This window comes from Podarcis gaigeae (assembly GCF_964106915.1).
Source record: "Podarcis gaigeae genome assembly, chromosome: 6".
In the NCBI taxonomy this organism is placed as follows: Eukaryota; Metazoa; Chordata; class Lepidosauria; order Squamata; family Lacertidae; genus Podarcis; species Podarcis gaigeae.
Genome location: NC_139682.1, coordinates 72277879 through 72295159, shown reverse-complemented (window position 1 = coordinate 72295159; position 17281 = coordinate 72277879). Strand labels below are relative to the sequence as shown.

Below are 17281 nucleotides of genomic sequence, written 5' to 3'. Positions count from 1 at the left end.
GCCTTGTGTAGGTCACTAACTAAAACAAACATGTATATATCATTCTAGATGTACATTGCTGATAGTTCCTACAGGCTAGACAGTGTGTCACATATGAAGCCATTGTTTGTCATTGGACCATTAAGATGGGAGTAAGGTCCCAGTCTTATGGAATGAAAAGTGATATGTTGTGTTTCATGTACAGATATCCAATGGAAGGAAAGATAAAAACGAGAGAAATGAAAGTGAATTGGTAAGCATTTAGGCTCTCCTATTTTAAAAGAGAAATAGAGCAGCCACTCGCTGCTACTTAAGACAATGATAAAATTCTAGGTCAATTATTCCTGAAGAATCACTTCTTTTTTATATATAATAATTTTCATTAAATTTTCAATTTTACAATTTCAAATAAACATTTTGCAAACTTTAAAATATCTAATCGCTTCCCCTTTTCACTATCCATGGTTCATTTTACATATTGTACATACCTGCATATTTTACTATAACCATTTCAATCAGTTTTTCCCTTTTACATCCATCAAAAATTATTTACTCCTTTGAATTTACCTTAATGCTGCCAGCGTTTTCAGCTGTATACAGTTATTTTCCATATACTCAATAAATGTTTTCCAGTTTTCTTTAAGCGTATGTTCTTTTTGCTCTCTTATTCTGTATGTTAAATCTTCAAGTTGTGCATATCCTGTAAAATCACTTCTTAGCTTTCTATATACTCTAGATTTTATCCTGACCTTGATTCCCCCCCTTCAGTAGCTGACATGACTGAAATGTTTAAAATCTGTTTTGATAATTTGAATGATTCACTATTTCTTTTGCAGTCTTATTCAGGCGCAGCTAGGATGCATTCCCATACAAGATTTCACATTGACACAAGATATAGGGAAGATTTTCAGAAATGGCATAAGGCTTACAAAATGTATGATAAAAGATCATTTTTACTTTTGGATTATTTAAAAACAGTCTGTCTTGCAAGATTCCCCTCCCCTCACCTGTATGTTTGTTGTCTTGTGCAGGGTTGTCTGAATTTCTGGCCTCCCGTCAAAACAACTTTATTGCATTATTAAGCTCTCTGATTTTAGCCAAGTGCTTCAGGTGTAGACTTTGGGAAAACTCACTGTATGTATCTAAACAACTTGAAAAAATTGGTAGGTACTAGAGTCAACAAGAAAGTACAATGTATAGTGAACTCAGTTACGATATATAACACCCCATGCCCAATATTTCCTGCGGAGTTCAAAGGGTCATATGGGGAATTTCTGCATCTTAGGTCCCAACCACACTGTATAACTAAAGCAGTATCATTATCACTTTAAACAGCCATGGATTCCTCAAAAGAATAATGGAATTGTATAGAGTTGGAAGGGACCCTGAGGGTCATCTACAGTAGCCTGAGGTCCATGGGAAGAGAGATTCACTGTTAAACCACTCTAAGAACTGGAGCTCTGTGAAAGGAATACAGTAGAAGTCTGCTAACAACTTCTTAGAACCCTTAACAAATGACAGTTCCCAGAATTCCATAGCTGGGAGAAGCCATAACTGTTTAAAGTGATACTGCTTTAAATGATGGTGCCTTACTGAGGCTTCTGACACACCTAAGAAATGAGACCTCTTTTTAAAACAGCTGACTCCCAGACATGGGGAGATGCTGCAGCAGTCTCTATTTGTACACAAAAAGCAGCAATTGGAAAAGAAAACCAGAGATGCTTCAATGTATGAACATATGCACTTGAGCGTGCTCACAGCATCTTTTTGGATCCCAGCCTTTGCTTTTGGCCTGAGCGCAATTTGATACTGGCAAGAATTAACACACGCAGAAAGTGGAAAAGGCACATGTAGTAGATTAGGCATCCAATCCTTGGGCGTAAGCTCCATTGAGCTCAGTTGGACTTATGGTAAATATGCACAGGATTTCAGTGTAAATCAGTCAAGTCAGCCCTTGTTCTAAATAGGCAGAAGTTTGATCTTTACCTCCTATAGCCAGAACTTTTAACTATGACAGGTGCATGCCAGCAACATGGCAAATTGTGACAGAAATTCAGCAATCCATCTCTGTTTCTCATAATCCACCTATAATTGATGACCATTGCTATAAGGTTTTTGTCTTTAATTTTTACTTCTTGCAAAAGTCTGTTCAGAAAATGAAACCTGAAGGAGAATTGTGCCAATGTTTTGAGATCTATTTGACGTAACCCTCTTCAAATGTATTTTAAATGCCATTTTATATTTGCTTGCCTTTGGTGAAGATAATGATAATTTATTATTTACTACAGTATTTGTAAGAAAATGCTATTAGTAAAACAAAAAAACAAAACAAAATTCAATTAAGACTGCGATTTTCAACAGGTATGACACTGTCAAGTGCAATGATGAGCGCTGGTCTGGTATCCTTTGAAAAAATAGAAGATATAAATGCAAGGGAACTTGAATTGGTATTTATTTTATCATCTGCCTATTTTACAATTTTGTTTAAGTATGTTTAATTGGCAGAAGGGGAAAGCAATAATGACACCACAGACGGTCAGTGATTGCTTGGATGTAGGTTGGAAAATGAGCTTGGAGCAGAATGAGCGAGACAAGTCGTTGTCATATATTTTCTTGCTTCCACTGTACTGTCATTGTTTGTGGTACCAAATACAATCACTTGAATAAAAGACTGGCTGATTATTATTATTATTATTATTATTGTAAGCACATATAAGGGCCCTGTAGATTGCAGTTACTGGAGGCTAGTGAAAAAGCAGGCTGTTAGGGTATTTTATCCTTCTATCTTTTTCATCAAAATCCAAGGAACCTGCCTCTTCTAAATCAGCACCTGATGTCAGTAACAGACTGAATGAAGGTGAACAATCTGAGACTTAATCAGACACGACAGAGGCACTCTTGATCAGTCAGAAGGCAGATAAAGAAATAACGATTCAACCTGTGTTGGGTGGGGTTACACTTCTCTTGGAGACTCGTAGTTTAAGTATACTCCTGGATTTTGCCCAGGTTTCAATGGTGTCCAAGTATATGTTTGCACAATTATAGCTCATGTGTCAGCTGCATTAATTCCTAGCCATGATGACTGATCCCTGGGTTGCATCCTGATTGGACTACTGTAATGTACTGTACATTGGGCTGCATTTGAAAAATGTTTGAAAGTTTCAGCTGGTCTGGACGGCTGCAGCCAGACTGTTGACTACGGCTGCTAACGGAGAGCATGTCGCTCTTTTGTTAGAACAACTTCACTGGCTCCTGGTCCCTTTCCAGGCACAATTCATGACCTATAAAAGCCCCAGATAACTTGGGCCCAGCTTAACTGAAAGTTCATATTTTTCTTTACAAACCAGCCCAGGTGCTAAGCTCTTCGGGTGAGCACCTTCTCTTGGTCCCATCAACTTCAGAGGCACAATTAGTGGTTACACAACAAACAGCCTTTTCTGTGGCTACTGTCTTGTTGTGGAATTCCCTCTCTAGAGAAGTTAGATTGGCTCTCTCTTTGTTATCGGTCCTCCGGCATGCTAAGATCTTCCTATTTAAACAGGCCATTGAAAATTATGTGCAGCAGATATTATTACTAGGCTGCTGTCTGAGCTATCAGTATTTTAATGGCTGTTATAAATGTGTTTTATTGCATTTAACTACTTTTCCCTGGTTTGTTTGTGTTACTTTTTATAGTGTTTGATACTATAAAATATACTATATATAGTGTTATTTAGTATATGTAAGCTGCCTTCTATCCCAACTTGGGAGAAAGGCAGACAATCAATCAATCAATCAATCAATCAATCAATCAATAATCTAACATTTGTCAACAAACAGTTTAATTAAAATATCCCAAAATAATGTTTTTACTATTTTGATGCATTATGGGGAAATGGTTAGCAATGATAATATCAGGGGGACAATCTTTCTCAAATTGATGCTATTTTGTATTAGGATGTTTCAAAATCAATGCATACTGAATTAATACGAACTCTTTCTGAAATTAAATTTCCAGATTTTGAATAGGCACCCTCCTTTTGGAAATCAAATTAAAGAATCGGTAGCACACCTTCCAAAATATGAACTTACTGTAGAACAGGTAAATAGAATGGCCTAATTGCATTTTTGTTCTGCCCTTCACCTCCAAAACAGTTGTATAGAGAAGGTTAAATAAAACTCTGTTCCTAAATTTCACAAAGATCGGTTCGGTTATTTAACTCTCATGACATGTGTAGTGCCCTCAATAATTACAAAGAAGGTCCTCAAGCTAAGAATTCCTAGGTTTACAGTGATTTTGTAGGAATGAAATGTGCTAACTTGGAGAGGAGGAGGAATAAGGAGCCTATAGAGAAGATTTTATAATTATAAATTGGAAAAGTAAACCTAAGACATGTTGATTTTTCTGTAAGATTTTGTCTGCACCGTGGTCCCTGTTTCTTGTAATCTCTCATTTGTTCCATTTTCTGCTTGTGCAGATTTCCTCATGTTTGCAGTATATACATAGAAAGGAAACTACAGGGAGAATTAAGAAGCAAAAAATTAGGTGGTAGATCAATATTGGATTAGGCACAATACCTAGCTCAATACAATGGTAGCTTAGGATAGATAAGTTTCTGGGTAGGACTCTCAGTTTCTCCCGCAGCCTATAAACTGTCAAATAATGCCCTCTTGCAGGATTTGGCTGAACATGTGAGGGTTATGTGTAGGGGCAGGGATGCAGAAAGAAGCCCAGGACCCAATATCCTCATGCCAACGCTCCTCTCTGAACTTTTCATGCTAATTGTGAAGGTCTGAAGGGGGCCACTTCTGGGTTCAACAGAATGCATGTAGAAGCAACTGCGGACCTTGTCTTATCAGGATTCCTGATCAAGTAGAGACTTCTAAGCACATTGTCACATATATACAGAGAAGCCCTTCTCAAACCTTCATGCTCTGTGTGTAAAAGGCACTGTTTTGAACTAAGCATGGTTTGGTGTAGTCTGAACTATGGTTTAGGAAAGAAACTCAGGATCAGAAACAACCGTTTGGAGTTGACTTGTTTCTGATAGGAAACAAGTTTCTGGAGTTGACTTGGTTATCTGAAAGCAGAAGTAAACATTTCCCATCGCCTTCTGGACAACCTGGAGGAGAGGGGAATGGGGCGTGTCAGAGCCAAGCAACAACGTTTACAACATTAAATCATACTTTAGCAGTATGTTTGAACCCAGCCAATATATACAAAGTAAAAGTGTATTTCTACATTTTGAAACAGGTGAAAAACTAGTATTATTTTTAAAATATTTATCTTTTTCAAGCTAACAAAATACAGTGAAGCCGTAGCTGAAATTCTAGTGACGGTCATATTAAAGAACTTTGAACAGCTACAGACAAAGAGAACTGCCCCAGATTTTCACTACGTGACCTTAATAATAGGAGATAATGATAATCAGGTGGTTTTTAAGCAAAAGATTACGTGAGTATACTCAAATCATTTTAAAACTTTAAAAAATTGCCCATTTGTGCATATTTAATATAGTATATTGATACTTTGCAGGGATTCCGCTTTGCTGAAAATTGGAAATTGGACTAAAAAGGTTGAAGTGAGAAGAGCTGTTAAGTCTGAAGAGCTTAGCATAAATCTAATCAGTTCTGAATATGGTAAGTTAATTTATGTGATGTAAGTCTTAAAACCAATTCTGTTCAAGTAAAACTGCATTCTATTTCTATAATATATTGCAAACTTAATGGATTGGATCCAGACTTAGCTCCCTTGACTTAAAATTGCATAACTATGATCTCCTTTTCTATCTGCTGCCTCACTGACTGATGTAACAAGTAGGAAGGACACCACATTCATTTGACCTGTAGCTCCATTCAGGGGGTGGAACCATGGCTCAGTGGTAAAACACATAAAGGTGTGGGAAGGTAAATTGCAAACGTCATGTTTGCATATTCAAAATCAGCTTCTGATCCAATGTTGTGCTGATTTTAACCTCTATATGATAAAACTCCAAAGCTGTCATGAGAATACTGGATTCAGTTTGTTTCCACCGCCTTAAATACCGCTTTGTGCAAGCTGTTTCAGTGATGTCTGCAGCATTTTCTGCTTGAAAAAGACTGTTCAGCTCACATCATAAATCAGAATTGTTGCAATTTTAGCATCTAAGATGCCATATTTTAAAAACTGAAAATGGACACGACAACTGAAATGGCCACAACTTTATTGAGATGTAGGGAGCTTTGGCATAGGCATTGGGCATGTATCCCTCTCAGCCCCCTGCTGGGGGAGTGAGGCATGACATGGCATATTTGGGAAGGTTTTGGAATCGCAAAACACAGGTTTCCCAAATGCTAAGGGAAGCCCTATGGCCCGCTAGCCCTACGCAACTGGCTCTTTGGACAGAGACTTCCCTCCAGACCCCTCTAATGGGGTATCCTGGAATCGCCACCTCAGGATATGGGTGGGATGAATTACCATGTCCCTCCCTAACCTAATTGGATGAAAGACTATAGGATTCTGCCCAAGGCCTAAATCGCCAAAAATGGCACAGTGCCACGGAGTGAGTTGAAGGAGGCACCACGTCTGGCCACAACCGCTGCTCACACGGGAAGGAGGTAAGTGGCCATTATATTTAGATAAAAAATAAGCTGGTGAAGGAAAGACTCTGGAGAGTAGCTGTTGGTCTGACATCGGTCTCCTTTGCACTTGGGTCATAGCATTCTTTTGGTATTTTAATCTTTCAATTTATTAAGGGAGCCGAATTATATAAATACAGACATATTTGAAAACTCAATAAATCATACATACATACATATATACATGTATATTTTCTGCAACAGTTGGACTAGATATCCAGAAAAAATTTAAGGCATTTTATCTTGGACCAAAGAGGTTTGGAAATGAAATGATGAGCATACACGGAACATTAAAAAGTGAATGTTCATCCAATCAGACTTCCTCAGAAGGATCAGCAATAGCAGAAATAAGTAAAGGTAAGTGATAGTTCCATACTAAATAACAGATCTGAGAGGCAGGGTTGGATACAGTTGCATATATACTTGCATATATACTAGCAAATCCCAGTGTCATCTTGCATAATGTGTGACTTGGCTTTAAAATGTTGATTGCAAACAAATGAAAGTGCAGCATAATCTCAGAGGATGCCTTTTCTTGCACAATGGCGCTCCTGCCACAGGGACAAATTCGTCCCACACACCCCATCCCTTACCTGAAGCAGACTCCACTAGATTCCCTATGGGGGCTGGGCAAGGAGATCACCAATGATAAGTGACCAATCACTTATCTTGGCAATTGTACCTTGGCAATTTAAGCCTGCTCTGACCCAGGACCAGCCCACCCATGAGGCAAGGTGAAGTAACCACCTCAGGAGGCAGGATCCACAGGAACAACAGATCCTGATGTAGATCTTTATCCCCACCCTCCTTGTTTCTGACACAGGTCTTCACTTACTCCTTCTTCCCTGGTATGGAGGGGGGTGGTGCCATTTTGTGGTTTGCCTCCGGTGCCAAAATGTCTTGAGCCAGCCCTAGCAAATGGAGGTGGGGGGTACACGGGAAGCCACTGTGTGTAGCAGTTGACATACCTTGGGTTTGCAAGAGGGTGCTTCCCCCTTTATACGATGAATAAACTCACCTGCTTTCACTGTTTAGTTGGCTGTTGATTTGAAGATATTAGGTTATATTTCAATAAATAAAACCACTCCACCAACATGCTGGCTCCCAAGTCTTCTTCAGGGATGTTGGGGCAAAGCCCTTTTCCGCAGGGACTGATGGCCTGCTCCAAGTTTGCAGGAAACTAGAAACAATTGGGGACGCAGTGCCTTTTTGATTGCTGCTCGGAGGCTCTGTGATGAGCTGACAAGAAGAAAAGCATCAAAAAAGAAATGCCAAGACCACCCTTGGGGGCATTGGGGGGTATATCTGGGGAAGGTTTCTTTTTGTGTATAATTGCCGGATTTTTGTTGTTCTGTTTGTCGCTCAAACATTTTAAATGGTATTTTACAATCTTTTGCTTTTAATTATTATAAGCCGAGCCCCTCTTTGTTTTAAGAGGTGGGGTTAAATTGATAAATAAATGAAATAGACTTAAAGTAACTTACTTAATGGCACCCCATTTCTGAATGTACTTGTTTGAAAGTACATCCTGTTAATTTTAAATGGCATTTATTTACAGGCAATTGGGATTAGGAACAGCTTTTCCAGTGAAAGGCTCAATCACTGCAGTGGGACATTTATTGCCACTGAGTTGCGATAAATAGAATATTCATGCTCTTTGGCTTTTATAGCTTTTCTTCAATGACATTAAGCTTTAAAATAGTATAGGAGCAAATATTAAGGGTAGACTCACAATTCACTTTAAGTGATAGCAAACATGCAATATAGGTTAACTACCTCTGGAATTGCTTACCCTCTTAGGCAATTAACTGACAGGACAACCGACAATTGTCCATAACAACTGTTCTACATGTTCATGTTTTCAAATTATGTCTAATATCACTTGGATAATGTATGCTCTCAAAATCAACCAAGTTCCACCCCACTGCCATATGTCACCTAATAAACAACATAATCAATATTTTAAAATAGGTATTTATTACTTTAGGAGGCCCTCGTAGCCAAGGGAACCTCAGCATGAAGGACGGGAATAGGAAATGCAACCATCACTGCAAAAATAAGGAAATATGTGGACATGACTGCTGTAAGTTTCATCCATTTTTTGGCGACCTTTACCTGCGAAAAGGAGGAGGATCCAGCCTTTGATGTGAGCATTGAAATGTGCACTGCTCTGCACACATCTGAACACTTTTATGAGCCTAGAACGTGGGTTTGCTGGAGGTAATATCACATGTGGGGCTGCACACACAGGAAAGAATGTGGAGATTGTCTCACAAGTTCTTCTAGAACGAACGTCACTGCAAAACAAGGGATGAGGGTACAATGGATATGACATCATATGCAATTTATACTGCTTTTATAAAATGAATAACATTTTTTTTTACAAAATATATGCCTTTGGTTTTTTAAAAACATAACTATATCTTAGAGTGATATTTATAGGGACTTCTGGAGAGTCGTTTCTCTTCTTCTTATCCCAGCATGAGCTATTCTGTGGTGGGGGTGAGGCTGTGTTGCTGACCCCCAATGCCGCGCATCACTGCGATTTATCAAGAGTGGGAAGGACAAGACTGGGAACTTGGTGTGGTGCAGGTGCAGTGGCGGAGCCAATCTGATGCTCCCACTGCTGCTACCCGCCACTGAGGCAACACTGTGCTGAGCTTCCACTGCCTTGCCTTCCCCCTCTTGGTAAACTGCCGCAATGCATGACATTGAGAAGGCAGGTCTGAAACACAGCCAGCCGCTACAGCCTAGCACTCAAAAGATCACTTGGTGAATTACTTCACCTTCGCTGCTGGGATTAAATTCACCGCAGAGCAGTCACAAAATCAAGAGCTGTCAACTGCCTACTGGGATAAAGAGCAGGAGGGCTCCTTTGTATCTTGAAGAAGCACTTCGGGACACATTCCTTTCCCATGGCTTCCGTAATTTGCTGTGACTTCAATGCTGGCACTGTATATAGAGGAGAGCGGGATCCCAGCAGTGAGCCCCACCCGCAATCAACATTTAGCCACAAGACTGTCTATACATCCTGTCCCCAAACTCTGTAGATGTTTTGGACTACAGAATAAATACATTAATGTGTGACCATAGCAGAACGGCGATAATTCCTTAGATTGGATAATGCAGATTTACTTAACTGGAAAGAAATAGGTTTCTTGACGAACATATAGGTCCAAGTGGCACATTTCCGTAATTAATGGTTTATTGTAGCCATGCTGAGTTGGGCTGTTTTGCACCCGGCTCCCCACTTGCACATGGGAGAAATAAACAAAGATCCCTGGCTTAGCATTACACAGTAGTGGGTGGAGCAATGCTGCACACCAGGATGCTATGGGGGGGGGGCTCTGAACCAATATGGTACTCCTATCAGTGCCTCTTTAGTCCACCTGTGCAGCCCTGACCTCACTGCCATTCAGTGTTTCCACCTGTACAGGTAACATAGATCTTGGTAATCAAAGACTATTAGCCAAATAAAAAATATGGGATGTACATTTATAGGAAACTTGGGTGTGAAATTACACAAGGGCACAACATGATTTACGAATGGCTTCCTGCTACAGAAAATGCAGCAGAAGAATGCAACTTTGCTCTTTAGAAACAGAAAGGTTGTTCAGATACAGAATTACCAAAGAATATTTTTAAATTTACCATGTTGTCTTCCTAAAGTTGTATGGGATAAAAATTTTAATTGAATGCCAATAGAAAGTAGACACAAAACATGTAGACTTATCTTTTTTCAAGGTAAAATTGGAGTTTCACAGAAATATGAGATGAGGAAAGATTCAAAGTTTTCTTCATATCTCGCTGATTTGAGGAACAGAAACACAGAATCTGCCATTCCCCCAGCCAAACGATTAAAGGTGCACAGATGCGGAAATACTTTTGCTTTCACTTTGTTAACAGAATGTCTGTCTATTTCCAGTTAACATTTTTATTAGTAATATGGTTACTGCTGTCAAACATTTGCTATGAAATTGGCAAAGAGGAAAAGCTATATGCATTGATTAAGAAGATGCCCAGAAATGATGAAAGACAACCTTGTTAATGGGAACTATCCCAGCAAACTTCTTTGAAAGTAACTTTTATTGTAAAATGCAGTAAGACCTATTTTCAAGTAAGTTTTCTCAGATAATTTATAATCATTGGGATATATTTCCATGCAAAATTGATTTAGGATCAGGCTGTAAGACTGGAATAATTATTCATCATGGAACAGCTTAAAGATTGGAATGCAAGTGTCACACATTGTTTGGCTGCCTGATTTGGGTATGCAAGATTTGCAAATAAAGACGGTACACAATATATCTGTGTTAACATACTTTTATTGGAACTCGGTAGAATTAAAACTTGGACAGAGTGAAGATTTTTCAACCATATGTTAGCAACTTCAGGATGATTCCCACCACCTTTCTTCAGATTTCAAAGCTGAATAGTTCTACCACTGTAGGACTGCCATTCATTCATCCTCCTTTGCAGAGTTACACATAGGAATGAGGAATTGCTCTTCCCTTCCTTGCAGGAGAATGACTTGGACAATTGATAACAGGGAATGAAATATGGTTAACAAACTATAGATTACAGCCAGCCCAGGCTTGTTGACATGCTTGCATAGTTCCAAGCTTCTGCTGACTAAATTTGTTCATTTAATTCGTTTTCTCCCCTAAAAAAATTATACACCTTCTCAACCATATAAAAAACACCTCTCATAAAGTGGGGAAAAATAATGTTGTTCATATATGACTTTCCTATTCCTGACAAGGTGTCAGAAGTATTCATTTTCTAGGTTTATTTGTACATACATAAACCAAACCCATGCTATCATATATGTCCATTGTAATGATCTCTCCCTGTATTTTAGATGCAGATGCCAAATAAATCTCAAAATGTGGATCTTAAACAATTTGCTTATACTCCTAAATCTTTGCTTCCAAGATTGCCAAGGTACTGTACTGCCATAAAAATAGTCTGTCACCCAGTTTACTTGTTCATTTTAATATCAACAAACACAATGTATATTTTCTATATAAATAAGATTTAATTTACACCTTTCCTGTGATTTTGCCTGCTTTTATAAAGGTATGTACAACATTCAGGGTCCCCGTTGCTGGAAGAAAGGAATGATCCTGTTCTCCAGGAAAGTTTACCACTGGAATCCGATGGTTCCAAAGAGGCTGGTAAGTTGTAAATGGATTCTAGGATTCAATCCAATGAAAGTTAAGCGTTTTAAAATACCAGAGGTTTCAAATGAAGAAATTATTTCAGTTGCAATCAATGTGACTTAAATGTCTTACCTTTGGCTGAAACTTCTCTGTTTTGTTTCGCTTTTCATTTTCTGGCAGCTTGAGATTTCCTTGTAGCTTTTTCTTTTTGATGGGTGACATTCAGGTAATATTGGGATATCTTTGTCCTGGTTGTCAACTGGTTCCTAGCTCATTCTTGCTTTTGTAGAATTCTGAGACTAAATGATATATTTGATTATGCTAGAACTCTCTTGATTTCAAAGTCAGTCTCTTGATCATCCTTATGGTTTTGAATTTTTAGGATCAGTAGTTGGCAATGATTTTTGCAGCCTGTGTAATCCAAATGCAGTTAGAATATATTTTATAATGAGTATGGGATTAAGCAGCTCAGACCTAAAAAACATTCCTATTGCTGTGTACCTATTCCCTAAAATAGTGTTGACACATGCCTTCTTGTATAAATTTAACAAATTCTCTAGCTTTTTTTTAACCCTTTGTGAGAAATCATTTTACTCTTTCACCTGTATTTTTATTATGCTCAATTATAGGTTTCATTGTAAGCAAGCAACCTGCAAGTTGGAATGAAAAGAACTGCTGGACAATGCCTTCACATGAAAATTTCAAAGAATCTTCAATAAATAATAACTTGACTGATGCAGATAAAAGCAGCTCTTTGTTTTCAGAACCTTTCAGTGTAAACTTTGAGTTAGATGAGATTTGGGGCGATTACGATGACAGTAGCCTTGTGGACGCCAGCACATTTTGTACTGATATGGAGAAAACTAAGACTTCAGGTAAAGCAGCTGCATGTAACATACAGTTATGTATAAAATAACCGTTATCACTGCATGTGTAGAATTCATATCATTGGCATCTGGGGGGGGGGAGTATCGAAGCCCACCCATACTATACAAAAGATACAAAGGGGTGCCAACTGGCTTTTGTTGGGGGGGAGAGAAAGAAAAGTGCAGAACGTAGCTTTTGAAAGGTACCATAATTTGCTCGTGATATTCAAGATGAATATCAGAACTTAAGCTGTAGTTCTTAGTCTGTATGACACTATAATAAATGGATGGGGGAGTGGTAAATTGATGCTACTTCCAAAGCTCTGTTGGCTTATGTCAGCCAGGGTAGGAGATGATGGGGAGCAGACTTCCCTGCACAGTTTTTGACACTCATCTATTCGTTCCAATAGGAAGGAAATTTAGTTTTGCTAGTTCCAGATTGATGGCAAGGGGAGGGCTGGCCCAAGGGTTTCTCTGAACCCAGTGGATCCAAGCTCCCCTCTTGAATTAGGTCCATTTCAGGACTTGATGCTGGCCTCTGCAAGAAGCATCAGTGGTTGATCGCTCATTGAGATATCCACGAGTGTTATTTCAGTGGGGTGGCAGTCAGACTCCAGTATATGGGGTTTGGGGTTGCTTTGCCAGTTGCTAGTAATGCTTCCTCTTTTCATCTCTTGAATTTTTAGATAAAAATTCACGGGAAATTGGTCCCAATTTGTTTGCAAAATATAACTGGAGAAGCAGCTTTGCATATCTGATTAATTTGCTTTTGTTTGGAATAGTAAAACCTTAAGATAGTGCTTCAGTTATGTTTGCTTTCCACTTGAAAGTTGTTTTGGGTTGTTTTTATGTTTTAGAATCTTCTCATCTGGGATCTATAAATACATGCTTCCAGAACACCCAGAACCAAATTGCACAAAGCAAATCTCCTGGTGCACTTTTAAAAAGGTATGTGTAAGCCGGTACCAATAGTGCATACATACAGTCCAGTAGCAGCTGGCAGGGCAAAGTGGCATTGCTTACCTGGCTAAGAGAGGCAGGTTGGCGCCATGCAGGTGCAGTGGCGGAGCCAATCCTAATATATTTATCATTGCCTGCAAACTGTTACAAGAATTTTAGATTGAGGGCACTAAAATGGAAAACCCTGAATAATGAGGAAACACATTTTTATTGATTCGGAAAACTTTGCAAAGTGATGCTGTGCAATAGTTTCTTACGTAATGTAGCTATGTCTGTATAGTATGTTTCTTCTGTTTTCTCAAATACACAGGACTGCTCTATACATTTTTTTACTCCTTCTTGCTCCTAGTAAAAAGTCCTAACAGGGTAAAGCCTTTTAAGATTTGGGAAAGCCCAGATTTGGGAAAGCCTTGTTTAAATCCACCTGATTCTGGAGGGAAGGAAATGGACTCTGCAATGTGCGGAGTTCAATGATGGGAATGCTTTTAAATAGCAGTATTTTATGCTGTTAAACCTAAGTGTCTTCAATGAAGAGAACACCAGTAGTCTTCACTCCAAACACAGCCCAAAGGGGAACAATTTGCTGACCTCCCTGAGGACAAAGACATGTTTCTGGGCTCTTGATCCTTAGCCTGCAATTAAAATCAGCAATTCAGAGAGGAATCTGAATCCTGTTCTGCATTGGTGTGTCAGCTGCTTAAGGCTTCTCATTCGCATGCACGCCTTCATTTGAAATGGACTCTACTGGAGGACACTTAACAGTGTGACGCTTGCCCTTAGTGGAGCAATGATGTGCTGGGTAGGACTGGTTTTGGATGCTCTGCTTCTGTCTCTATTTGCGCCCTTCTGTTCAGCTGCCTAACCAAAGATACTCCTCAGGCCAACCTTTGCCAACTCCACCTGATGTTCTGGACTGATCTTACAAGGCCTGGCTCAGGAAACTTGATTACTCCCATCTGGGAGGGCTTTCTGTTCAAGCCCTTCGCCAGCAGCCTGGCATGTGAGAGAGAGCATTTAAAACACCTCAAGTAGGCCCAGTGAGCGCCAGTTCCCACAGTCACTTAAGGGGACTGGCAGTCATTGAGATTTGTTATCTAAGCCCAGAATTTAAATCCACATCTCTGTATGAATATGTGAGGAAAGCGCCTTTCAGAACCAAACATTCCTAGAGCACGGACACCATTCTATATCTGGGGTGGCTAACCTGTGGCCTTCCAGATGTTGCTGGGCTACAGCTCCCACTATCCTTGACCAATGGCCATGGTGGCTGGGCTTCTAGCAACACCTGAAGGGTTGGCCACAGGTTAGCCACCCCTGTTGCAGAGGATAATTGCTATGGAAAAGGGTGTGTGGGTGTGGAACATTTTTGTACAGCTAGTTCTGTGCTTTAGAGAAAGATTCGGCATGCAAGTGTCCAGAGAGACATGAGAGGTACTTTTACAGGGCAACACATGGAACCTACCATGTAGGTTGCCCATTCAACTGTGGTCTTTCATTTATCTATTTCGGCTGAGCTGAGGACCAGCACATGCTGTTGTAGTCCGTGAAAACTGTATCTTCTCAGTGAACTGGGGCTCTTTTGTAAATAAGCTCTTTGAAGAAATGTCCTAAATATGGGTAAATATAAAAAGAATGTCTATGTTTTCTACATCTTCCCAGAATATGCATATTTTCTATGCTCAAAATAAAAGTGCCCTAAAAGGATGGCATGACTCATTTTACCAGTGTCTTGCCACACTTTAAAACTATATAAACTCTCATTTTCTGGTTTCATTTCCAAACATTTAATTTTGCTTTGGGTTCTTTTTTAGTTTTTCCATATTTAAAGAGAAACCTGATATCTGCCTGCCAAAATCCACCTCTCCGTCATTAACTCCACCATCAAGTGTGAAACCAATTGCTGAATATGGCAATAAAAATATTGTAAGTGAAAGTAGATAGCTGATCATCTTGCTTTCTAATTATCTGCTCATTGTATGTATGTTGACATGCATATTTTGTGTGTGTGTGATCAAAATGTTTTTTCTAGAGTAGCAAAACATCTCAGACCACCCTGGCTTTGACCCATGTTTGTACAGAGCAATATTCCGTATCAGCTTATCATGCTTCCAACAGACTAATTATTGTTGCTTGGAATCACTTGTTTGCTAGGACAAACACATTGTGTCTTAAACCTAATCTTATATAATCTTAAAAACTGTGCTTGTAAATTCTTTAACCTGGCATTCTGAATAATACCCACAATAGGACAATAAAATGTAGGTGATATTCCTTGTGTAAATTACACTTTTGGAATGATAGGGCCACTTGCTTTGAAATCCACATTTCTTCTTGTGATTTTTGCATTACAGTTTGGCTTTCGAGAAGAATATAATCTCCCACAAAAACCGAAACCTGCATGGTTGACTACAACCTCAGGTTCTTGCCAAGTTACCGGAAAGGAGGACTTTCTTATCAGTAAGAAGAAAATGACAGAAGAGGCTGACCGCAGGTAATGAAAATTATTTGTGAAGGTACTGTCCGAGCTTGGTCTGCAGTCTGCATAATTGTATCTAGATAGATATTTCAGAAAGGTCATAAGATTGCAAGTAACTTTCTTGAGCTTTCTATGCAAATAATTGTATTCTAACACAAGAGTTTGGTTTAATAGCACTATATATTGTGCTACAGATAAAATAATCTGATCTTACAAGGTTTGGTATAGTAAACCGAAATGTTTCTTGGGTGCTTTCTTTTTACTAGGCAACAGCTTTCTGATGATGACGAAATTAAGCTTTACCTTGGGATATTTGATGGCATTTTCTAACACCAGGAAACAAATGTACATTGCTGGTGATGAAGCATAAGCACTCATTTTGAGGATGAGATCTTCAAATACCCAGTCTGGATTTTCTACTTTTGATGTATAGCAGTTCATTAATAGTCAGTTTTGCTACATACGGTAATGACCAGAATACTATACGGTTTGCTTGCAGTATTTAATGTACAATGCATCTTTAATAGTTATTTAAATAACTTTGTTTACATGAAGTTTCTGTTCATAATGGTGTAGAAGATAAAGCCCTTTGCAAGCCTTTTATTAAAGGGGATTGTTTTTGAGCCAAGCTATTTGTTTTGTTTCAAATTATACCCAGTCTTATTCTTGGAAATAGGATTATCTGTATAATATGCATTTCCTAGGTAAATACATTTGTGAACAATGCCTGTGTTATCCCTGGAAAAAATATCTTCTTGGTAGGATTTTTTTTATTGGGCAGTTATTCGCATTAAACTGATTTTATAATGACTATACATTATGTGAAACAATGCATTTTTAAAATAAAATGGAATAAAGTTAGTTTGCAACCTCTGTTTTCTTTTAAGAACTATAATCAGAATCTGTCCATTCAGTGGATAGAAGGCATTTCAGTTCACAGAAAAAGTCTTCTAAGAGCAAAAGGGATCTTTCAGTGAACAAAGCTCTCCTTCTATGTGGATTCAACCAAATGTTTTTGCCTTCCGAGAGCTCTGCAGAAATTGGGTCCAGGTTTCCAAAAGAAATTTCACCACGTAGAACTGGGTTCAGTAAACTGACAAGGCTAAATATAGAATCACAGGATTGTTGAGTTGGAAGAGTTCCTGATGCTCATCTATCTAGTACAACCCCATGCAATGCAGGAATATCAACTCAAGTATCCATGGCAGATAGCCATCCAACATTTGCTTTAAAACCTCCAA

General features: G+C 38.9%; 1 protein-coding gene across 6 annotated transcripts in view; it reads left to right on the top strand.

Moving 5' to 3' along the window:
- The window catches only part of HFM1 (helicase for meiosis 1), a 49484-nt gene extending 32583 nt beyond the window's left edge, over window positions 1-16901 (top strand). For 5 of the 6 annotated variants that reach the window (XM_083743217.1, XM_083743215.1, XM_083743216.1 and 2 more), the window contains exons 23-39: window positions 185-232; window positions 816-913; window positions 1011-1142; window positions 2341-2426; window positions 3977-4060; window positions 5256-5413; window positions 5495-5598; window positions 6781-6933; window positions 8564-8659; window positions 10321-10439; window positions 11438-11520; window positions 11656-11753; window positions 12368-12613; window positions 13462-13552; window positions 15376-15487; window positions 15916-16055; window positions 16307-16901. In XM_083743217.1, coding sequence (XP_083599343.1) covers window positions 185-232; window positions 816-913; window positions 1011-1142; window positions 2341-2426; window positions 3977-4060; window positions 5256-5413; window positions 5495-5598; window positions 6781-6933; window positions 8564-8659; window positions 10321-10439; window positions 11438-11520; window positions 11656-11753; window positions 12368-12613; window positions 13462-13552; window positions 15376-15487; window positions 15916-16055; window positions 16307-16370 — 1912 coding nt within the window. In that variant the 3' untranslated portion in view covers window positions 16371-16901. The remainder of the gene's footprint in view (window positions 1-184; window positions 233-815; window positions 914-1010; window positions 1143-2340; window positions 2427-3976; window positions 4061-5255; window positions 5414-5494; window positions 5599-6780; window positions 6934-8563; window positions 8660-10320; window positions 10440-11437; window positions 11521-11655; window positions 11754-12367; window positions 12614-13461; window positions 13553-15375; window positions 15488-15915; window positions 16056-16306) is intronic. The other variant, XM_083743218.1, reaches the window with a different exon arrangement.
- The last annotated feature ends 380 nt before the right edge of the window (window positions 16902-17281 follow it).